We start from the raw sequence: 24,786 nt of genomic DNA, 5'->3' as shown, positions 1-24,786 counted from the left end.
TTGTCAGAGGAAATACATAATATTTTGCCAATCCAACACAGACAGATTGCTGTATGAGAATTTCCCAGAAGGTCTAGGGACTCAACCTGGGATGGATGGGGAAGTACGATCAGAGCAGCATGGAGCTTAGACCTGGAAGGGCATCCAGAGAGCATGTGGTTCCGCCTGACTCCTGAGATCTGGCCTCTCCAGCCTCACTGTCTGTCCATTTCCCCTGCACTTGGTGCCACACAACAATGAATTGCTTTGTTCCCTCCCCACACCCCATGGCTGCACAGCTCAGCCTTCACCAGGCCTCCCTTTCTGTCTGGAAAACTCTTCCCCTCCCTCACCTCCTCCTGCTTAACTAGCTGCTCATCCTTCCAAACTCCGCTGAAGGCCAGGCTCCTGAGGCTCTGGGCAGGGATTCCTGTCTGTGGGCTGTGTTTCCATAGCACCCTGTGCTGAAGTTTACCACTGTCCTTAGCACATTTTAATGAAACGCTCTGTTTACCCATCTGCCTCCCACACCAAGACATAAGCACCCGCCTCTGTACGAGGGGCAAGTAGCCTAGTCCCTGAACCACTTAGCTGCCTCCCGAGTGCCTTGCCCGTAACAGGATTCATGCTTACACACAAGCTCGGCTTTGCCTCTGTTTTCCTCATCTCATGGGCAGTAACCTGCGCAGCTGTGCAAGCCGAAACCTCGGGAGTCACCTTGAATGTTCTCTTTCTTGCATCCCCCAGATTCAGTCCGAGCCCTGTGGACCCTACGTCCCAAGTCACAAATCCATCCTAACTGGGCACTTTCTTCCTCTGAATTCATTTCATATGCCCTTCTCTTGGTCAGCCCCATCTGCTCTTTACCTGCTGCAGATGCCTGCTTTAGGGCCTTGTCCTGGGCTGCCTATCTTGAACGACCCTCTCCCCTCCTCCCCATCTTCACAGCTGACCTCTTCACACCATTGTGTTCATGTTTTCAATGTCCCCTACTCAGAGACACCTTGCCTGAATGTGCTATCAAAAGTGGCTCCCCCACCCTCTTTCTTTCTCTCTCTTACATTATCATACTTGAGATCTCTTTAACTTTGTCTATTTCCCCCACCAGACAGTGTCTCTGTCCCAATCACTGGCACCTAGAATAGGTGCTCAAGAAATATGTTTAAATTAATTAGACAATAAATCGACATCATAGGGACTCAATTAGTATATGTTGAAATAATTTGAAATCTCATTGAATAAAATTGGGGCCATCAGTAAGAAATTATTTCTCTCCTAAATTTCATTACCTAATTATGAAGGCTTTCGTTCCAAGAACTACCTTAGTCCCATACCACCCCCGTAACATTTTATGAAGTTATGCAGAACAGAATATGAAAATGAAGTGAAACCAACGGGGGAAAGCAACGTTTGGTACAAACCTTTACTATCTCAAAAGGAAAGCGTTCATGGAAAATGCGATTGATTTTCGCACCTCCTGAGAGCTCCAGGGTATCTACTTGATCCCCTGAGCCTTCAATTCTCTTCTCAAAGTCCACGGCAAATTGCTGAACCATCCTGCAATTGTGAGAGAGAAGTTAATTCCAGTTGAAGTAACCAGGCTCTGCATTTCTCATTTCAATTTACTGTGGTTATTGCCTAGAAACCTTTTCCTGGTGTTCTTAGTGGCACCTACTGGCAGAGTTAGCATTGCACTTTGCACTCAAAATGTAATGATCTGAAATACACGTTTTTTCAATTTATTTTAGACATTTAATTAAAATGTATTCTAAATATCTATGCCATTCAATGCATTCTGTCCATTTCATTGCAGTCATAGAATGCTATTTAAAAATACTTGAATTCAAGATAAGCAATAAATCTTTACAGAGAACAAACAAACCACAGCTCCTACAACATCACACCGGGTGTTCCAATGGCTCTAGCTGAGTCCCCTTCCCAAGCAACTCTCTTCCCCGCCCCCAGCATCAGAGAAAATGATCATGTGTATTGGTAATGACTGGATTTAGAAACTCTAATTTTATCATGCTGGAACTACTTTCAAATTCAAAATCTAATAGGAAAGAAATCCAAACCATCTAATACTTGCAGCATCTTTTATCAAAATCATGGATAAATGAAAAGTCACTGCAAATTATTAAGCCAGGAAATCTAGAATATAATTTGATGTAGCTATAGCTATATCCACGCATATGCTAATGCTAATCGAATTCTTTAAACACCTAGAAGGGTATAAATATATAATACGTGCTGAAACAGTGGGAAAGTTTAGAAAATGTGTGTCCTGCCCTTCTTTCCCTGTCCTGCCACTGCAGCCAGCATACGAAACACCTAAGTCCACACTATCCTCACCGGACAGACTCCTCCCTTACTTCAGAGTCTCATTCACATTCCCTTTCTCCGTGAACTCACACCTTTGCTCCATGTAACTACTTCTGCTTCCTCATCTAGGCTCCATTAATATTTTATACTTACAAGAGATATCACATTTATCAGATTAATTTCCTACATGTCTGTTTCATCTGCTCTACTGTGGCCTCTTCTTGAGGCCAAAAATCTTATCCACTGTTAAATCCCCAGGTCCAGATGCCAAGCAGAATATACAGAGATGAGAGGAAGGAAGACAGGCAGAAAGGGAGGAATGAAAGGAAAAAGGGAGAGAGGGTAGGGAGAGAAGGGAAGGAACTGAATCACTCATCTACCAGGGAAAAATCTAACTGTGGAAAAGTCTGTAATCTGAATCCAATGAAGTCACAGAGGCAAGACCCAGTCTTCACAAGGACAATAGTTTTGGTTGGATATTAAGATGATGACCTAGCCTGGCCAGCGTGGCTCAGTGGTTGAGGTTCAATCTATGAACCAGGAGGTCATGGTTCAATTCCCAGAAAGGGCACATGCTTGGATTGCAGGCTCAACCCCTAATAGGGGGCATATAGGAAGACAGCCAATCAATGATTCTTTCTCATAATTGATGTTTCTCTCTCTCCCTCTCCCTTCCTCTCTGGAATTAATAAAAACATCTATATATATAAAAGCCTAATATGCTAAGTGTCCAACTGCTAGACCAGTCGCTATGACGCACACTGACCACCAGAGGGCAGATGCTCCAACTGGTAGGTTAGCTTGCTGCTGGGGTCTGGCCGATGGAGACTGGGCAAGATGGGCTGGACACACCCTGGAGCCCTCCTGTGGTCCCTCCCCAAGCCAGCCAACCTCCCCAGCCTCTACAATATTTCTTATAATTAATTTCCTTTCAATGTACATGAATTCGTCCACCAGGCCTCTAGTTTTTAAATAAAAGATGATGACCTAGGACCTACACAGAAATAGCTTTCATTTCTCTGTAACTTGAAGAGTTTTTATAGGTGCTTAACCAAAGCCAAGAATAAAAAGAAAAAAATGAACTAGGAAAGAGCTGAATCCAAGAAAAAATTTCCTCTGTATGATCTCATAATTTTTAAGTGGATAAGATGAGCACATAAAATGCTACCTAAATAATTTGAGCATTTAGAAATCCCCCCACAAAGAAAGGAATTATATTAAGCATTTTAAACCAAATTGAGGACATTTTGATTGCAAGACCGCAGAGGGAGAAAGGGGCCAATAAGAGGTGGCGAGCATCACCCTGGCCCATATGGCTCAGTTGGTTGGGCATTGTCTCGTGCACCAAAAAGTTGCTGGTTTGATTCCTGGTCATGGCACATGCCTGAGTAGGAGGCAGCCAATCAATGTTTCACTCTCCCATCAATGTTTCTCTTTCCCTTTCCCTTCCCTCTTCCTTCTTCTCTCTAAAAATCTTTAGAAGGAAAAAAAGAGAGAGAGAGAGATGGCGAGCATTGTCTTTGGAAATGGACTTCATATGTCCTGGAATATAAGGTGGATGGGGCAGTGGGGGGGGGGGGGGGGGGGGGGGGGGGGGGGTATCTTCTGGTTGAGAGGGCCCTGAGGCAAGTTACAGAACAGGGATAAAAGGACAGATGAGGCTGGAAGGGACCCGGAGAGGGAGTCAGGGTAACACACACAAGGAGCTGGTCATTCTCTAACAACACCGCCATCCTATCCCAGGCCCCACAGGGATAAATCTAATAACCAAGGATAAGATGGGAAGATCGTGAAGGAATAAAAAGATACTTGGCAGCTTTCATGTTTGCATATTCAAAGGGTTAATTAAAATCATTAAGGACAAGGATAAAGAAATTTCAATGTGTATGTACTTTTCTATTGAATCCTTGGTTCTCATTCCACTGGGAAACATATACACAGATCACATGAAATGATTGGGGAAAAAAAGTACAAGTGACACCGAGGGAAGGTGGACAATCCAGGTGACACTTTCAACAGAAGCTCTGCCCACTTCTAATTCTAAGGGCAAAAACACCCCTGCTGAGCTATCATATCGGTACTACCTATTTACTGAATGCAATTATAAAAGCACCATAAAATTGGGCATGGGGATGAACAACTGGTTAAATTTGTAAGAACAATTATTCTTCAAGAAAATGTAAAGATTCAAGGCTCGCTGTATAATCTATACAAAGCCTCATGTACTTGACTTGCTGCTTCTGTTACGCCGAGAAAACAGCATGACGGATAACAGACTGAGGCAAAAGCCAAGGGGGGAGACGGTACGGCGGGACAAGGGAGGGAGAGGGGCTCACTGCAGCAGGGCTTTGGTCTTCCTGGTGGGGTCCTCGGGCTTGAAGTTCTTGTAGGCGTCGACTTCGTGTTCTATGGACAGCATCTGGGCCTGCAGTTTGTTCCTGAAGTTTGGCAGGGTGTCTCGAATGTGGTTGGTGAGTTGCTAAATAAAACAAAACAAAATCTCACACACGCATACGACAGGTTGAAGATTAGCTCGTGAGGTTGAAGATTAGCTCGGGAGACAAAAACTTGGCCTTCACTGTTTTTCTTTTTTTAAATATATTTTTAATTGTTGATAGTATTACAGATATCTCTCATTCCCCCCCTCTCTTTACTCCCCCTCCTCCCAGCCTCTACATTGTTGATAGTATTACAGATATCTCTCATTCCCCCCCCTTTACTCCCCCTCCTCCAGCCCCCCAGGTCTTTACTACCCTATTGCCCGTGTCTATGGGCTATGCATATAAGTATGTAAGTTTTTTGGTTTATCTCTTCTCGTTCCCCCAACCCCACATTGAGGCATGTCAGTCTGTTCCATGCCTCCATGCTTTGCTCCACTGTTTTTCTAATTGCTCAACACTGGAGGAATAATACACACAGTTGAGACTGAATGTAGAGACAGGTAGTCAGAAGAAGCTCAGACCCTCTCCTCCACTGCTGGAGGCGATGCTCGAAATGTCTCAGGGTTACTCGCAGGGGCCATCTGGTGTAGCCTGTTCAAATGCAGCTGATGTTACCAATGAGGATGCCTAGCAACACCCGGCAGGGATCGATGATCAGATCACTTACCTTGTCCAAAGAAACCTTAAGTTACAATGTGGTGGAAATGAAGGAGTGGAGAGCTACGTGGGGTGCCTGACGTTCTCAGGAGACACGGCTCCCCACCCTGGTGGAGCTCGGAGGTACCTGTCGGCTGTGAACCTCCTCTCCATTCTGCAGCCCAAACAGGTGCTTCCTCGTGCCTCTACCTCTAGGCCCCAGCCTAACCGTGCTGGGTCCCTGGCTTCTGCCTTCAACAGGTTACATACAAAAATGTGTGCTAAAATGTATACCCCTGGTCCACTGTTCCTCAATAAGTATGTCTTTCTGCTTTAAGCGCTGTTCTTTCAATAATATTAAGGTGGATGATTCTATTCTAGAGAATAGTAACAATGTGGCTCTAAATATTTATATTCATTTTTAAAATTCCTATCATTTAAGCTGCATGTCTTATGTTAAGAAAAAATGAATATGAAAATAAGAAATATGAATTCCAAAAGTCACTTACATATTTCCTTAATTGTTCTTGTTGCTTGAAAGCACATTAGTTTTTACCTGATTAAGGACCTTCTGTAAGTGCGGGGTCCCCATCCGATCGGCAATATGTCTGTAAGCCGGGTGTGAGAGAAAAAATTTCCTCTCCGCCAGCATGGCGGCCTTGATGTCCTTCTTCCCATCGATGTCCTTCTGGCTTCTGTTCACCACCCCCACGTAACCTGAAACAGAACACACACCTATGGTGTTTGGGGCACTCTTTGTTGTTTATTTTGGGGAGATTCCAAGGCTCTCAAAGAGGCTGAATAAAAAAAGGCAAAATTATTAAGGCCCGAGGAATGGGTCCCTTTTCAAAACTCAACTTGAGACATCAGTATTTAACGAAGGCTGGTTGATTTGGCTAATGGCAATATTTTAGCATTAACACAATAATGTCCTTTACCCTTAAAAGCTCTGTGCATTTTAATAAAGTAGGTTTCTGCTCAGCCGGTGTGTATCAGTGGTTGAGCATTCCATGAACCAAGAGGTCCCAGGTTCGATTCCCAGTCAAAGCACATGCCTGGGTTGTGGGCTCGATCCCCATTAGGGGGTGTGCAGGAGGCAGCCGATCAATGATTCTCTTTTATCAATGTTTCTATCTCTCACTCTTCCTTCCTCTCTAAAATCAATTTTTTTAAAAACTTTTTTTAAAAAAATAGAGTATGTTTCTTAGCAGTTTTGTCATATAGCAGGTAAGTCAGACTTAGAAGAGGACAGTATATATTTATGCAGTCTTTGAATACTTATACCCTTCCTTCCAAACCACACCCCCCTTTTTCTGTTTTCTTGTTCCTATTAAGGAATACTTTCCCCCGTGGATTTTTCATGTGTCTATTCCATAAAAAGTGTAGCTAATCATAAACCCATTCCTCACACCTGAGGCAGCATTAAAACCAGGCCTCCCACTGGCCTGCCCATCGTTTCTCCACCACAACATCAAAGGAATCCCTGGGAGGCACACAGTACATTACCCCTGCGAAGAGGCAGCAGCTTATTCTCTAGAATGTCCCGGGCATCCGTTCCCTCATCCATAAGGTCCAGTTTGGTGATGACTCCAATGGTTCTCAGACCTGCAGTACCAAACAAACCCAACATTGCACAGTCTGCAGGAAATGAACAAATTGTAGAGACATATTTCTCCCCATGCTAAGCATAAAGCACTCATATGCCTGGTCCTTTTCCTGCTCCTCTCTCTAATCTACTGCTACCCCAGGCCAGTCTGGGGGACTCCAATGAGATGAGGAGGAGAGTTGTGAAACCACCCATCCATGAGATAACTTTCTGTTCAACAGAGAAAAAAATAAACAGTGTATCACCAAATACTTCTAAATTCATGAGTTTATTTTTATATCTCGCATACATGGCAATTATACATTTAAATTTTCCTCCCAGGTTCCTCACATAACATGCATGCTTAAATTTTTTTTATGTATGACATTATTTAAAAACAGAATGGGCCAATGATGAGAGTGCCATGGCAATTATACATTTAAATTTTCCTCCCAGGTTCCGCACATAACATGCATGCTTAAATTTTTTTATGAATGACATTATTTAAAAACATAATGGGCCAATGATGAGATTGTACTAAAAATCAAGGCTTATTATTGATCCAGTTCTGGAGCTGGGTCCAGTACAGCATTAAGCTAGTTACAGCCCATCAGTCCATTGTGTGTGGGGTCCACACCGTCTGGGCCATGTGAGCAAATGCAGAGTGTGAGAGCTCCACAAGCCAGGAGCACGAACCAAGAGCAAGAGAGAGAGAGCTCCTTTGTTTAGAAGATTATGTATCTCAAATTTTCCCATGCTTGCAGTGGCCACCCCTACTCTGGCCAATGACCTGCTCCCAGGTGTGACTGACAGACAAGTACCTTCCCTAAAGTCACTCAGACTTTACTGGGCATGTGTCTATTTGGCCTTCCCTTTGCTTCATTCCAGTTATTCATAACTGGGTTCATGACAACAGAATCCATAGAATATACCTAATCACTTTGAAGGTATTAAGAGATTTCAACTTCCGAAGGTGAGGCTGAGGGTGCATTAGTGATAAACATACAGAAGATTATGCAAACAGAGAATCAACTATCAAATCTCAAAGACACCATCATGGAAATGTAATCATTTACCACTTGGGTTAGCTGTGAATAACATTTCAGAATCATACATATTCATTAGTGAAATGTGAAGGTTAAGTGTATGCGTGTGTGTAAGTATATGTGGGCATGGGAGAGGGATATAGAACAGCTGAATCTTCTCTGCAGCAGAAAGTTAAAAAAGAATATCTAAAATTTTTTTTAAATCCAGAAGTAGTAGTATAAAAAGATCACATAAAAGTATGGAGGTGAATGCAAAAAGAAAAAGCTAAAATGGTTGAAAGTGGAAGCCTCTGGAAATAAGTAATCAAGAGATGGGAGGGATGGGGAAGGGACTGATACTTTGATTCCAAGCCTTTGGGACTGATATTTTAAAGCGACATACATTTAGAACATTAGTAAAAATAAAAGTTGAATTTTAAAAGCATTTTCTTTACTGCTCCCTTATTTATAAGAAGGCAGAGGAGTCTATGCTTGGTGGTGTGCCCAAGGAGATCCCTGGCTTTTTCATGTTTAGATGTACAAATAGGCAGCTTAAAATCACCAATGAAGTCCTGCTACCAGACTGCAGACAGACCTCAAAGCCATGGCCAGAGAGCTTCCAAGGCAGCATGTTTTGCAAACACTTCACTGGAAATCTGAAGACTTAGATGAAAATAATAATAGAGACCAATTATTGAGCCCTGATTATGAGCCCGCCTCATGTAGGGCTTGAAATGACTCTATGCAGTAGGTACTCTTATTTCCTCAATTACACAGATGAGGAAAGGGGGACTTGGAGAGGAAGTATACGCTGTGTAAAAGCTCACAGCCTGTAGGGCGTGAAACCCAGGCAACCTACTTCCATTTTTAATCACTATATTTTTCTGCCTTCCAATTCTTCGCTAGATTCTACAAGTGATTATCTGTGTTCTTTGGCAAGTTCATTAGATGGCTCTTTTGAGCCCAGAATTCTGGGATGGAGAACAACTCCCAGAATTAGAAGAAATTAGATAAAGTAATAAGTAAACTAAAGAGTAATTTAATAAAATTCTTGCCCTCCAACTAAAAGGAAAATATAAATAAGTTAAGAGCTAATAAGGAATGTGTGATAGTGTTTCAATTATGTTTCTCTTCAGGAAAGAATAGCCACAATGATGAGCGCTGATGAGTTCTAATGAAGACCTTGAAAAGACCCAACGCACATCAAAGGTCTGATTCTTCATTGGCCTAGAGGCCAAGAGCACTGACCCAAGCACTGCCTCTTATTAGCTCCAAGACATTAGTTTCCTCATCAGGTGCAACCACATCAAGAGCATAGCCATTCGTCACAGCTTACATTTGATGCCGGAATAATTATTCTTTCTTTTTTCATTAAATTTTAGAGAGAAAGGAAGGGAGAGAGAGAGAGAGAAAAAAAAACTGATGTGAGAGTCACCCACTACTGGTAATCGAGCCCACAACCTGGAATTGAACTGGCAACCTTTCAGTGCACTGGACAATGCCCAACTAACTGAGCCACACAGCCAGGGCTGGAATAATTTTTAACAGCATCCCCTTTAACTCTTAAAGGACCTCCTGTTTGAAGAATAAATTATAGCACAGCCAGCGTGGCTCAGTGATTGAGCGTCAACCTATGAACCAAGAGGTCATGGTTCAATTTCCAGTCAGGGCTTGATCCCCAGTAGGAGTCATGCAGGAGGCAGCCAATCAATAATTCTCTCTCACCATTGATGAGACCTTTGATGTTTCTATCTCTCTCTCCCTCTCCCTTCCTCTCTGAAATAAATATTTTTAAAATATTTATAAATATTTGTAAATATTTATTTGAATATTTATTTGAAATATATATTTTTTAAAAAGAATAAGTCATATGTTCACTCTGACTCATCAATAAAATGACAAACCAGCAAGTGAGGAACTTGGAAGTTGCCACTGTGTCCACACAATAAGTCAAAAGCAGAACAGACTGAAAAATTAACAAATCCTTCTTAGATTCATCAGACAAATGGAGTCATAAAGCATCGCCCCCCAAATTTGGAGAGACAGACAGATGTACTAATATACAGACATTTCACAACCCAGAAGCAGAAAACTCTGAGGGAACCCGGGCGCAGGTAGGAACACCTGTGATTGATGAATTGCTGAATGTTCAGTGTGGAGAATCTCAGAGTAGAAAACTGCAGGGGGACCCAGTCATAATAGGTACCAATACTTTTGTTAGTTTTGCCTCCAGGAGCTCAACCAAATCCTCACAGTGATTATCTGAGAAAAATCCCCTCGTGCTTCCGGCACTGGGAGAAGACAACCTGATTTTAAAAATGGGTGAAAGATTGGAAAGACACCTATCCAAAGAAGATATACAGATGGCAGGTATGTATCTGAAAAGGTGCTCTAGACCACATGTCATCAGGGAAATGCAAATGAAAACCACAGTGAAATATTACTACGCACCTACTAGAGTGGCCAAAATCCATAACACTGACAACACCAAATGCTGGTGAGAAAGTGGGAACACAGGAACTCTCATTCGTTGCTGATGGGAATGCAAAATGGAGCAGCCACTTTGGAATACGGTTTGGCAGTTTCTTACAAAACTAAACATAGTCTTACCATGGGGCCCAGTAATCACACTCTTTAGTATTTACCTGAAGGACCTGAAAACATGCCCACAAAAAACTTGTATGCAGATGTTTACAGCAGCTTACTTATAATTTCCAAAACTTGGAAGCAACCAAGACGTTCTCCAGTGGGTGAATGGATAAATTAACTGTGGCACATCCAGACAATGGAATATTAGTCAATGCTAAAAAGAAAGGAGCTGTCAGGCTATGAGAAGACATAGAGGAACCTTAAATGCCTGTTATTACTAAGTGAAAGAAGCCATCTGAAAAGACTATATAGTATAGGAGTCCAACTACATGACATTCTGAGAAAGGCAAAACTATGGAGGCAATAAAAAGATTTGTGGTTGCCAGGGGGAGGGGAGGCAGGAGTGGAAAGTAGAGCACAGAGGGTTTTTAGGGCAGTGAAACTATTCCAAACGAGATTACAATAGATACATGTCTTTATACATCTGTTAAAACCCATTGAACGTACAACACCAAAAGTGACCCCTAATGGAAACTATGGACTCTGAGTGATAATGATGTGTCAGTGTAGGTCCATTTGCACCCCTCCAGTGGGGGATGTTAATAGTAAGGGAGGCTGTTCATGTGTGGGGACAGGGTGTAGATAGGAACTCTCTGTACCTTCCACTGGGTTATTCTGTGAACCTAAAATGGCTCTAAAAAATAGTCTATTCATTAAAGACAATTAAATACCAACATATGTAAAGTACTTTGCGCATAAAAACCACTCAGTACGTGAAAGTTGTGATCTCACCAACTTTGTTTCCCATCACTGCTCTCACTCTGCTCCAATCCTGAGCTCACAATATTACACAACCAGATGCAGTTCTCCAGGTAACCATGCATTTTTGCCTCCGCACTTCCTAACACCATCCCCCTCACCTCCACATAGCCTTCCCTTCTCTTCTTTTCTTGGTCAACGCCTACCATCTTCAAAATCCTTTTCAGGCCTGTCCTGCAGGTCCGTAATCAGACCCCCACAAGTGTACGTGTGGAGTCATTCCTCCGTGCCCCCAGAGCTCTCTGTGTACACAAACATCAGAGTTCTTAGGAATCTGCTTATTTGTCTATCTCACTCAATAAGCATCTCAGGATCTCTTCAAGAATAAAATAATATTGAACCTGCATATTCTAAGCAATTCATATAGATGCCAAACAGAGTGGGAACTCAACAAATGTTTATTATTAAATAAATAAATGAACGAAAAAACAAGCCTATTTATTTTTCTTAGGTTCAGATAAGAATTGAAATACAAATTTCAGAAAGGAAAGAGACCATTCTACCATGTTACCTGTGTTTGTGGTCAGCACAGTGGTTTTCCTATAAGAACACTGCCATTTCTTCCATTGATGAATGCAACTAAATTACAAGTAGTGTGTTGTTTCACCTAATTAAGAAATGGGACAAAACCAAGCCAGGAACCACATTAGCAGTTTCCAGAAAAGTAATCTGGAACACTGTACTCTAACACAACAGCAAAGAAAAAAATCAATGAAGAGCTAGTGTAAACATGTATATATAGAAAAATTAAAAACAGACTTAGGGAATTAGATGTCCTTCAGTTAATGCATTTTTTTTGTTTTGGGTTTGGGGGGGTGAAGTAAATGTTCTTTTTTCTGCTTGGCAAAGATTATGGAATATTTTATTCCTGCAAGCAATCAGCGATGAATGGGAATAGTTTCATGGTGTTTTTTTCCCCGTAAGTTTTCCATGAACATTATTTCCTTGTTACTTCCAGAAATTCTGAATAGCACAGTTTTCATTTTCAAAGTCAGGTAATATTGTTCCATGTGATCCTAGGTAAAATATTAACTAATAGAAAACATAAAAATTACAGTTGCTATGGTAACAGAGACTCTATCTTGCTCACCAATATATGCCCAGAGTCTAGCAAAATGCTTGAAAGATGTTTTTAAAACATATTTTTATTGATTTCAGAGAAGAAGGTAGAGGGAGAGAGATAGAAACATAAATAATGAGAGAGAAACATTGATCGGCTGCCTCCTGCACGCCCACATTGGGGATGGAGTCCGCAACCCAGGCATGTGCCCTGAAAGGGAATCAAACCGTGACCTCCTGGTTCATAGATCGACACTCAACCACTGAGCTACGCCGGCCAGGCAAATGATTTAATATTTGTGGAAGGAAGAGAAGAGAGGAGAAGAAAGATAAAGGAGAGAAAGGAGGAGTCCCTGGCTGTGGGCCTGGGACTATTACGGCCTTCCCACTCTTACCTTCTCATGCAGGAGTTTTTACTGCAGACAATAACTAAGAATGCTGCACACACAGCCCTCAGCAATTATTTGGAATCCTGGACAGATACTTCAGACAGCTGACTGCTGACCACAAAATGTTCTGGCCCAGAACGTCATCCAGGTCACTGCTGGCAACAGCAAGGAAACTGCCCGGAGTTCCAGTTGGTGACCTTGGTACTAGATAACACCAGCTCTCTCTCTTTTTTTAAAAAAAGTCTCCCTTCACTCCCAAGCCACATCCAAGATCCACTGGTCATCTCTCCTCTTCTGAACAGGAGAAACTGAAAGGCTCCTCCTCCAGCGAGAATTTCTCATTCAATCTATTGGCTCTGCTGGCACCTACTATATAGGGAACCTGATTTGCATTATATGGGCCACTATGAGCACCATTACAAGAAACTATGGTTTACACACTCACACACACACACACACACACACACACACACACACACACGCATAGGAACTAAAACTGCTTTCTGAAAGGGTTGGCTCTGTGCGTCATCCTGGCTTATAAAGATGACAACACAAATGTGGAAGGAGCCTTGGGCAAATGATAATGTTGGCAATCCTGAGCAAAGCCAGGCAGGCAGGAAGTGGAAAGCAAGGGTTAACTTTACAGGGAGGTATTTAAGTTTAATAGCTCTATGCTTCCTGAAACTGCTAAAACTATTGGTTTTTTAAAAGTCTTCTTTAACAGGAATTTCTGCAGGAAAAAATAACTGCATATCTGAAACTTGACAGCCACAAACCCACTTTTTAAGCAAGGAAACAAATTAATTTTATGTCATACTTTTAAACTGCCAGACACTCTCTAAGTACTTTGCAGATATTAACTCATTTCATAACAACCCTATAAGGAAGGAATTACAATTACCCCCATTTTACAGATGAGGAAACTGAGGCACAGAAAAGTTAAGTCAGTTGCCCAAGATCAGAAACTAGTAAAGAGTGGAGCCAGGATTCAAACCCAGGCATTTTGGCTCCAGTTTATGCTATTAAACGCTAGGCTGCCCTGTTTTACAATATAATTTTATGTTGTATGCTTTTATTTATGTAATTTCTTATTAAGGCAAAGTTTCTGGAAAATGTTTCTTGGTTATTTTAGCAGAACAGCTTGTCCTTCATTCCAGCAAACTGCCCACTTCCTCCCTTTGCGGCCATTCTGCCAGTCCTCTCACTGTGCCATCTGGAACCATCTCTGTTGTCACCAAATTGCTCCAACACACTCCTGCTCTGGTCTAAACAATGCTTCTCACTTCCTTGCTGTCACTTACACCCAGTTCTCTCCCCCATGCCTTTTGGGTGGAGACTGCATGTTTTCCTGAGCTCCCTGGAGCTCAGAGTTGGAAGAAAAGAGAGTAGACATTAATGAAGTTTTCTCGCTCCTCGGAGCTGCTCCAAACCTCTGTTCCTCCCAGTTGCTGCCATCTAGGAAATGCCCAGACACCACCATATTCAACACACACACACACACACACACACACACACACACACACACACACACACTTAATTGAAGGTTTTAGTATCATGCTATTCCTTACTATCCTTAGTTCCCCCATTATTTGCGCAGCTTAGTTGTTTGTGGAGATGATGTATCCGGTTCTCTTATGTGTTTAGTTTCTTGACCTCTCCTACTCAGTGATTTTTACCTGCATGCCATTTTAGCAGTTTCCTCCCATGACCACATCCTGGACATTTGTAATGTGGACTTGTTCCATCTGTACATCATAAATGCTTACAGTCTACTCTCTAACCACAGACTCCTGTTCTTCCCATGCCTTTGCTCTCCTACCTCATCCAGAACCCCATCCCTGAACCATCCCCTTTCCCCCCAAAACTTACAGGTCCTGTCTGGCTTCACTTTCTTCCCTTCTTCCAAGGATTTCACAGTCCACCTTTCCAATGAGTCTTTTTCCAATATCCTCAACTCTTTTGCCCACTTTGTCTTCCATCCAACAGATCCTGCAAAATTCTGACTCAAAAGCAATCCAACTATTTGCCTGTCCAGCCCCCTGGCTGCTTGGTGCACATGCGCTCTGCCCCAATGGAGTCCTTCCGTGTTGCCCACTTGCTCCTTCTTCCTTTCCCCACAGCGGCTGTTCAAAATACCTTGCTCCTCAAACATCTTACACAACCCCCTGCTCTCCCATCCTCCTTTCCACCCTCCACTCCCAGTTTTTTCTCAGCCCATAGCCTTGCTTCCAACTTAGAGAGAAAAATCTACGTCAACAGGCAATAAATTCTTCAAATGCCTCTCCAGATATCTCCAAATTAGCCACTATCTGCATGTACTTTCTTCATTCTTGTGTCAGTGGAAGAAATGGTTCTCCTTCTATTCAAGAAACATTGTAGAGAAAGAATAGAGGGAGGAAAAAGGAAAGAAAGGAAAGGGGAGGGAGGACGGAGGATGTATAGGGGGAAAAGAGAGAGAAGGAGGAAGCACAGAAGGAGGGAGGGAGGGAAGAAGAGGAAGGAAGAGAGGAAGAAAGAAGAAAGGAAGGGAGTTGGAGGGAGGGACCCTGAAATCAGCTAGGGAAAATGAAAGTCTTACAGAAATTTAGAAGTTTTGATTTGGTTTTTTTAATGGTCATATTTTATATAAATAAACTGCCACAAAATAACTATATGGATCTGGTTTGAGCAGATATTCTGGGGATGGCTTGTAGAATATGTTTTTATAGCAACTTTTAAAAGAACTACTACTATGCCAATGGTAATGTTAGAAGCTTGTGGTCGCATCAGAATTCAGGAGTAAGATTTAAATGTATAAGCGATTATTAATTGTGTTTAAATGTCTGAACTTTTTTAATCCTCACCTGAGAATATGTTGTGAGTTTTTTTTAATTGACTTTATTTAGACAAAGAAAGGGACAGGGAATGAGAGAGAGAAACATCAACATGAGAGAGAAACATTAATTGGTTGCCTCCTACACACACCCAGACAGTGGATAGAAATGGTGACCTATTTGGTGTATGAGATGAGACTACACCCCAAACAACTGAACCACATTGACACAGCTAAATGTCTTTGAATTCTGAAACAAAAAGACATGAGAACACAATTGTTCTTTAATACTAAAGTCATTTTACTAGTAATTAAACACTTCCACTTTGAATAGCAATGCAACACATTCATATATTAATATAATGAGATTTCCGGGGAAAAGATTCATATCTCTAATTTTCAATTAAGGGAGAGATTATGTTTTATTGCTTTCTTACATATTTTTTAGACTTTCTCATAAACTGTATTCCTTTTTCGCATACAAATTTCAACATTCAAACTCCACAAAGAGCAACTCAGGGAAAATTCGAACATGTTCATGCCACGTCTCTACAGTGACGCCCAGTGGCTGAAGGAAGGAACATGTCAGTGTTAGCAATCCATATCTCACATTTCCTTTCACACTGATAAAATCTTGATGACAATAACACGTTCCACTTTCATAACACATTCACTTCTGGCAATGTGCCTTCAGACTTCTCTGTTTCATTCCTATTTTTATAAAAGAATTCAAATACATATCTATTCATATTCATGATCTAAATCTATTCTCTTTCTTCTCTTTCACAGTAAATTTCACAATCAAGTTCATTTTATCTTTCCCAATAAAAATAGCATGTCTAAAGAGCATATACTTTTAAGATCTACTCTCTTAGCAACTAAAAAAGCTTTTTAAAAAATCTATAAGATAAATATTTTTTGTTGTCATGTTTCCAAGTCTATGGTTCAACATACTTTTTATGGTATATGTAAATCTTGATATAATTTTAGACATAATTCTATGATTCAACATACATTTTAAAAGCTTGAATGGGAGCTTTCTACACTAGGGCCAGCCTATTCATCAACCTACAGATGAACTAATTACTCTCTTTTGCAAATGGGCTAATTTCTAACAAAAGCTTGAACAAGCCTACTTGAATTGTACATGCATGAAACTCTTAACATTCAAGTACATACAATGCAAAATAGCAGCATGATTTGAAATGTGCATCTGTAATTCCCAGACTTCAGAGTATTATGGTATGATGATATATTGCACACACTTCCTATCAAAGTTCTGATCACACAGGAGTGTAGGGTCACGTGTTTCTGTGCTACCTGCTTTCTTCAGAGCAGACGTTTAAGTTATTCCCTGGTCAAGCCTAATACACAGTAGATGCTCATTTAAAAGAATGATTGATTGAACAGAGCAGATATAAAGTGATTTTTTCAAAGACCAGGAGCCTTTTTGGTTTTAGCCTCTGTTCTTATCACTTTCTCCATTAAAGAAAAATCTAATTGATTCTATGAGTCTCATTCATGTTAGAAATACTAAGATAAAAAATATATCCCTTAAGAAGTCAAAACATGGCATCTATGAGCAATTAAGCAATTTCTTCTTAAAGTATAAGATACGTTTACACATACTCATTGATTCAATTAATAGCAGGGAGGATTTGGGCTCATGTGCAATTAACATCTATTGACTTCTTTAATTTGGTCAAATATTTAAGGCTCAGAATTTCAAGGTAAGCTGGGAATCCAACTGAAAGGAAAAACCACGGCAGACAGGCCGCCTGGAAGCAGGTTTTCTCCGTGGAGTGCTCTTGTATTTGCATTTGATAAATACACTCATCAGATTCTGAGTGCGACTTAATGCCTGATGCATGAAGCTTCTGTTCAATTTAACAGCACCTCCAGGACCAGACGGTAAAGTAGACGTCTGCTAAACGTTGCCAAAGGTCAGTGACTATCAGTTTGCAACACCCGTGGACTTTAACGTTTTCCAGATTGAAGAGGGAGACTTGTTGAAAGCCAACAGCTTGAGGAGGTGGGTTGGACACACCTCCACAAAACAAATAAAGAAGTCTGCCTCCAGCTTCTGATAAATTCACAAATTTCATCTCAAGAGAGGATGGTACCCTCTTCCCAACCAGAGGAATCACTCCTCTTGGAGAGGTGGGGTTTTTTTTTTAATATATATATTTATCTACTCCAGGATGAACTCTGGTCATGCTAGCTTTAGAAATGAAATTCATTTTCTGTGAAATAAATCACCATGAAAGGAGTTTCCAGACACATTTGCCTCCCTGGTGAGGCCTTTGAACAGTCCTGTATTGTAGACGACGAGCTTGATGGGTGACGCTGACATATGGCTGCGCCCAGAAGATAAAAGGCACAGTCAGAGTCTTCATGGGTAATGAACTTGTGCTCAGGTAATAAATCAACACCACTGTTGGGACAGACTCCTTGGCCTTCTATACAGATAATGCGAGTGTAACATTATGATGAACTGCTCAGCTAAGGTGTAGCGGTATCTATAAAACACATGGATGTTTGTGTCATTTCTCCATAAATGTGGAGACTTCATTATCTGACCATTACAACCTACCAGGAAAAGTGGACATTACACCATCATAAATAAACTCAGTATGATAAAAAACTATCTCCCCACCAATCAATCTAACCATCTAACCTCATCTGTACCCATATCCTCTGCTTTTCCTACTGTTAAAATGAGACACAATATCCAATCCTCTCCTGTGTATGGCAAAGACTCCCACAGGTCTCTACATTATATCTCCCTCCCCTAATCAAGGATTTTTCTCATATTTATCCATTCTTTATCCTGCTTCTCCTACACTTACCCCATCTCTGTCCTTCATCACCAATTTTCTCTCTCCTGGGTCATTCTTATCAACATACAAACATACTATAATGTCCCCCACCTTTCAAACACATTCTCTTGATCTTACACTACTGTGTCCCATTTTTCTGTTTATCTCAACAGTGAAACTTGAAAGAGTTTCGGTCTATCTTCTGTTTCCACTTCCTCACGTGCAAGTCTCTTTTGGACCTCCTCTAAAAAAGGATTTCCTACCAACCCCTTCCTATTAAGGTCACCAATGAATTTCATGTGCCAAATCGGGTCAATTCTCTACCCTCCTCTCCATTGGATGAGCACATAATAGTCTGGTTTAGACACAAGATTGGAGACAGTGAGGACTTAACCAGGTTCAAGGCTGCTTTGCTTCTGTTTACTACTGAATTTTTTCAGCAAGCAGCGGAAAGGATTTGTGGGCTAAGAATACAAGTGGCTCAATGGGGGCTGCTTCCCAGCACCTCCCAGGCTCCTTGCAGAGGAGCACTTTAAGCTTGAAGATGAATACAGCCTATGAGGACTGGGGAGATTGCCAAGCCAGAAAGGCAAAAAACACGGTTACGCTTCCTTTTAAGCCACTAGGTTGGTTGTACTGCTTCATGACAATGGAAGGGAAATCTCACTATCCCATAGCTAGCAACTTTTGCGCTCCAGTTCTTACTGTGTCATCCACCTTCCTCAAGGCTGAGTGGTAGACTCAGCCTTGACCTTGATCTCTCTGCAGCACTGGACACAGCTAATCACAAGGTCCTTCCTGAAACCTTCTTTCCTGTGGCTTCTAGAATGCCACTTGGTTCTCAGCCACTTCTCAGTCGCCTCTGCTTTTTCTCCTCCTCTTCACCAGGGTTATTTCCTTGGCCCTCTTCCTAGCCAGGAGCAAAGGAGGTCAAGAAGGCAGAGGGCCCAGGGAGTGGGTTCTGGGACCCCAACCTCACCCAGCAGATTTCCTGGACCCGGACTCCATCGCCCTCCCACAGTTCCCAGACCAGGCGGGCTCTTTCCTGCCTCCCTGCCTTGGCGCATGCAGTTCCCTCCACCTGGAATGCCCTTCCTCAGCCTTCAGGTCCCAGCCGGCTTTAACTCCCCTGGAGAATCTTCCCTGAGTCCCCAGGGGCCCCCCTGCATCCTGCACCCACCGCGGTCACAGCCATTTTCTTGATGATGCTCTCACGGGGCGGTGAGGTCTTGGGGATGCTAGCTTTGCCTTTGTACCCTCGCACAGACAGGTGCTCAATAAATCCGGAAGGAAGGAGGGAGGGAGGGAAGGGAGCAAAGAGGCACCTCTCGTAGGATAGGAAAGGATCTGGACCTAGAGCACCGGGCACAGGGCTGGGCACAGAGCAAAGCCCACCCCCTTCCTGCCGCCTCCACTTGAGCCTGGGCTCCAGCACCTTCTACCTCACTCCATTTGGAGCCGGCTCAGGGGTCCTCTCTACACCCACAGGCCTGTGTCTGTTGTCCCTTTGGATGCAAGGTAATCACACCAGGATGCAGACGTGCACTTGACTCCATAAGGAGCTGGTGTATTGGGGAGAAAGGCCTTCATTCTCAGAAATCCTGGACTGTGCAAACTTGCAAGGGCCTGAGGGCTGACCTTTAGCAGAGGTTTTCAAATGTTTTTTACACTGAGTACTTTCTGCAGACAAAGCCTTACTTGGTGGCCATTATATAAAACAGATGGAAGCTAAGCTGCTTGGGGCGAAGTGGTGCGTGTCGAAGGCACCTGGGAGACAGGACCAGAGTCCCCTTCCCCCTGTAGCTCTGGGTCCGGGGGAGCTGGGGGTTGGGGTTGGTCCTGGCGGTGGGATGGGGCAGCCAGGAGAGAAAGAGAGAGAGAGAGAGAGAGAGAGAGAGAGAGAGAGAGAGAGAGAACGCCCTGGGTTGAGTCCAGTGGCTGACATTTACTAACTGGTACAGAAGGGCTTCAATATTTTCAGAACTGTGTGTTCATGCCAGTGTGGCTAGGCCAACGAACTCATCTTTCACAGCAATAAGTCAATATACACAAACAAAAATTAAAATACGTCCTTGGGAAAAATCATAATGACGTCAACTTTAATGTTCTCGCTGTTTTTTTTTTTAATCTTGAAGGGATATTTTAGGGGAAGTATCTCTTGTCTAGAGGAAATATTTATATGAATTCAGCAATTCCATCAACTTCTCTTTTTCTTTTGTGAAATTCAAGTAAAAGTAAAATTGTATCTGAAATATGATTGTTATGGTTTTATAAAAGTATCTCTACCCCCCAAAAAAAGATTCTGCAAAGAACCTTGTTCCAAATAAGAACACATTCGCTGGCATGGGGGGAGGTGGGAAATCAGGCCTTAGACACATCTTTTTAGGGGATACCATTCAACCCACTACCCCGCCTCCAGGCTGATATCTCCCAGGCTAACAACTCCAATTTGAACTCTCCCTCACATTCCAGTCTCTAATATCACTAGTAATAAACATCTCAGATTTACATTTCCAGAATAAAACTCTTCATCCTCTCCAAACGTTTTCCTCTCCTAGTATTCCTAATCGCAGTAAACGACATTACCACTTAAGCGATTTCTTCTATTAAAACTCTCTCGGAGTCCTCCTTGCCTGCTTGCTTTTACGCCCAACAAACCGGTGATACTGTCAGCTCTACTTTCCAAGTGGACCTTGAATCTGACAGCGTCTTCCCTCTGGTCCATTTCTCTCTGATTCCAAGCCACATCAACTCTCTCCCTGTGGGACCTCTTTGAAGGAAGAATCTAACTGCTCTCCCCATTCTATTCAGACGGTTCTTCAAGTCATTTCTTCTCACAGCAGGCAGCCGCTCCCATGAAAACATAAATCGGATTGTCTCTCTCTACCCTCAAAACCCCCAAGTGGCTGCTCATCACGCTTTGAATAAAGTGCAGTGCCTGTTATGATGGCCTAGAAGACCCCACAGGCTCTGGCCTGCCTACCTCTCTGATGGCAGAACCTACTGGTACACCTCCCTCCCTCCCACCAAGCTCCATCCTCAGTGGCCCCCTTGCTGTCCCTTAACATGTCAAGCCAACTCCACTCCCGGTCCTTTTGTGCTTGCTGTCCTCTCAGCCTGGAAGGCTCCACCTCCAGAAACTGACAGGGCCTGCCCCCCCCCCGCCCCCCCCTGGTTTTCTGCTCAAATGCTGCTTCCACAGCCCTTCTGTCTAGAATAGCATTCCCAAGCACTCTCTCTTCCTGTATCCTGTTTTAATTTTCTGTCACTACCTGACATTACGCAAACCTGGCATCACAATAATCGATTATCTGTCACTGGAAGGCTCCACCTCCAGAAACTGACAGGGCCTGCCCCCCCCCCGCCCCCCCCTGGTTTTCTGCTCAAATGCTGCTTCCACAGCCCTTCTGTCTAGAATAGCATTCCCAAGCACTCTCTCTTCCTGCATCCTGTTTTAATTTTCTGTCACTACCTGACATTACGCAAACCTGGCATCACAATAATCAGTTATCTGTCATCTGTCTGTTTCCCTCGTTAGAATATGTGCTCCATGAGGCCAAGCATTTTGTTTTGTTCACCACTGCATTCGTGATGCTCAGAATGGCTCTTGCCATATAGTCCTTGCTCGTTAACTATTTGTTGGGTAAATGCACAAGCAGCTAAAATGATCTTCTAAAATTAGTTAAAGCAATGTAGCCATGTTAAAAACTGACATATACAAGTGAAATCACATTAAACCAGTTGACGATCATTTTCACTGAGTGCTTTGCTTTTAGGAAATAATGAGGAAGTATTCACATGAGAATAGAACCATGAACTCTTCCCAATCGATTCTTTTCCCAGCAGTTATAATGTTTGCTCTAGAAATTCAGTCTTTACGTTTGTCAAGGGAGTCTGTTTCTTATACAGAGAAAAAATGCAGAGATATTCTAATAAATCTCTACCTCACAAAAAAATTACAAGGCAAAACCTAATTCAATGCAATTTTAACAATGTTTTGCCATGTTTCATATCATAAAACTTCATCAAGCAGCTTTCACTCCAATTTTATAAAATTCTAACATGTGTTCATGATTATTCCTGAATAAAGTGTTTAAAAATAATTGGGATGAGAAAGCTGAATGATACAATAGCAAACTAGACCTACTGGGAGCAGAGGCATGTGGGCTCCTATCATGCTCCCGCTAATTACCATCCTTTAGACTGAAAGCAAGTTCCAGAACTTCTCTCAGTTCCTCTTACATAAAACTGGGCAATGCCACCTACCTAACAGAATAATTGTGGTTAAAACATCTGACACGGAGTGTTATTACACAACTCATTTCACTTGGATTAATACATGCTGTGAGCCAAATTATACCCCCTAAAATATTAAAATCTTCATCAAACAGATCCTCTGTCATATTTCTCTGGGGACTTCCATGACCTCACAGACGTGAGAAGACGCAATACAAACAAAGAGCTTACTTGTAACAGTGGTGGAGAGTCATGAAAATAATCAGAAATGTGTACTGAGCATCTACCTTGTTTAGTGTCCCACTGAGTGGTCCAGCATGCAGAATTTACACTCCTGACCACAAACACTTTGCCTGGCTCAAGAGATGCCTCCTAAATATTTGTTGAACAGCAAACTAATGAACTAGCTAACAAAGGCAGTGATTGAATTGTTGATGTATCTGAGTAGACATTCTAACTAGCAGAGGAAGTGTTCCTGAGAGGAATCAATGCAGTCTCCATGGTGAGACTGTGCTAAGAACCCTAGTCTGGCCCTTTGACCCTAAATCCATGAGCAGCAGCTGGCAAAATGCCTTAAACCCGTGGTCGGCAAACCGCGGCTCGCGAGCCACATGCGGCTCTTTGGCCCCTTGAGTGTGGCTCTTCCACAAAATACCAAGTGCAGGCGTGCATGTACAGTGCGATTGAAACTTCATGGACCATGCGCAGAAGTCGGTTTTTCGGTCTTGGAGAGTCTATTTTGAAGAAGTGGCATTAGAAGAAGTGGGGGGGTGTCGGTCAGTCTGGCGGGCAATGGGAGACATGGCGCAGGCGGGCCGCGGGATACACAGCATGGGCGAGGCGCGCGCGATTCATGCAGGAGTTGAGTGAGCCAGTCAGTCAGCAGTCTCATGTGCAGTGGTTAGTGCTAGTCCTGTCTGCAAATCGCGCGTGGGTGACAAAAGATAGACGAAACAAGTATACAAGACAGGTCGTCTTTCACCCACAGTGGATCAAGCAACTCTCAGGTAAATCTGGAATCATTTCTATTTTTATGATACAGTATTAAAATATTCAAAATAATTCTATTATAATTCTAAGTGTTATCAAGCCTCATTAATTCATACTAGGGTAAGCAGCAGTTTGGATTACAGAAAGCTACTGACTGTTTTCACAGGTTTATTATCACTCTAAACTATGGACAACAAATAAAATAACAAGTAGTGTCCTTTGACTCTTTCCAAGAGGAAAATAACTGCCAGCATTTGGTTAGCATTTGGAGTTAGAATTATCTTTATAGATACATTCATCTTATTTAATTGTCATAGCAACCTTTTGAGATAAGGTTTATTACAATTTCATTTCATTTTAGAAATTAGGTAATAAGGTTCAAAGAAGTTACCAAATAACTTGCCCAAGGATATGCTCTCAGGATGTGAAAGATCTGCTTCCAAACCCTGTGGTCTTCCATCTACACCATTTAATACAGCAATTAATTGAGGAGTGATCTGATGCAGTGAGGACAGCACTAGGTGAGGAGGGAGGAGCAAGGCACCATGTGATCAGAGGCATGTTATTCAACACAGTGTGTTGCCCCCCAATCAATTCCCTCTCCCCAAAATAGGATCTCACTACAACCAAACTCATATTATTCTCCCGATACTCAAACCAAAGTGTGTCAGAGTGTTATGCCCAGAGTTCGGGGTCCCCAATAATCCACCACCAGGGAGCCTTTTCCGATGCAAAAGCAAAGGGTCTTTTATTCAAGCCCGGGACTTGGCCCCCCCGCCCCCTGCCTCCATTACTGGATGCAAGAGAGAGCCCCGAGTTCCAAGAGAACAAAGAATTTATAGGGCTTGGGGTTGGGGGGTGGGGGCACACTCTGACCACTGATTTGGCCGATTCCGGTTGGTTGAGTGAGGGCTGGGGGCTAGTGACGCAAGGGCAGGGTGCAGCTAGGGTCTGGTTACACAAAGACAGGGGGGTGGCTAGCATACTCTTGGCCTTGGGCTAGTTTTCCCCACTTTCCCATTGGCCGAGATAAGGGCAGGCTGAGTAACTGATACTTTCTGAAGCTTTTTCTTGGAAGAGGGGTT

General features: G+C 42.6%; 1 protein-coding gene across 3 annotated transcripts in view; it reads right to left on the bottom strand.

Annotated features, from left to right (window-relative positions):
* The window catches only part of DNM3 (dynamin 3), a 373,409-nt gene that overhangs the window by 266,062 nt on the left and 82,561 nt on the right, over positions 1-24,786 (bottom strand). For all 3 annotated transcript variants that reach the window (XM_014540885.1, XM_014540883.1, XM_014540884.1), the window contains exons 5-8: positions 6,885-6,983; positions 5,935-6,095; positions 4,638-4,780; positions 1,401-1,536 (exon numbers count right to left, since the gene is read on the bottom strand). In XM_014540885.1, coding sequence (XP_014396371.1) covers positions 1,401-1,536; positions 4,638-4,780; positions 5,935-6,095; positions 6,885-6,983 — 539 coding nt within the window. The remainder of the gene's footprint in view (positions 1-1,400; positions 1,537-4,637; positions 4,781-5,934; positions 6,096-6,884; positions 6,984-24,786) is intronic.

Source organism: Myotis brandtii, unplaced genomic scaffold, assembly GCF_000412655.1.
Source record: "Myotis brandtii unplaced genomic scaffold, ASM41265v1 scaffold250, whole genome shotgun sequence".
NCBI lineage: Eukaryota > Metazoa > Chordata > Mammalia > Chiroptera > Vespertilionidae > Myotis > Myotis brandtii.
The sequence above is the reverse complement of the archived record's forward strand: the minus strand, read 5'-3'. Positions and strand labels throughout refer to the sequence as shown.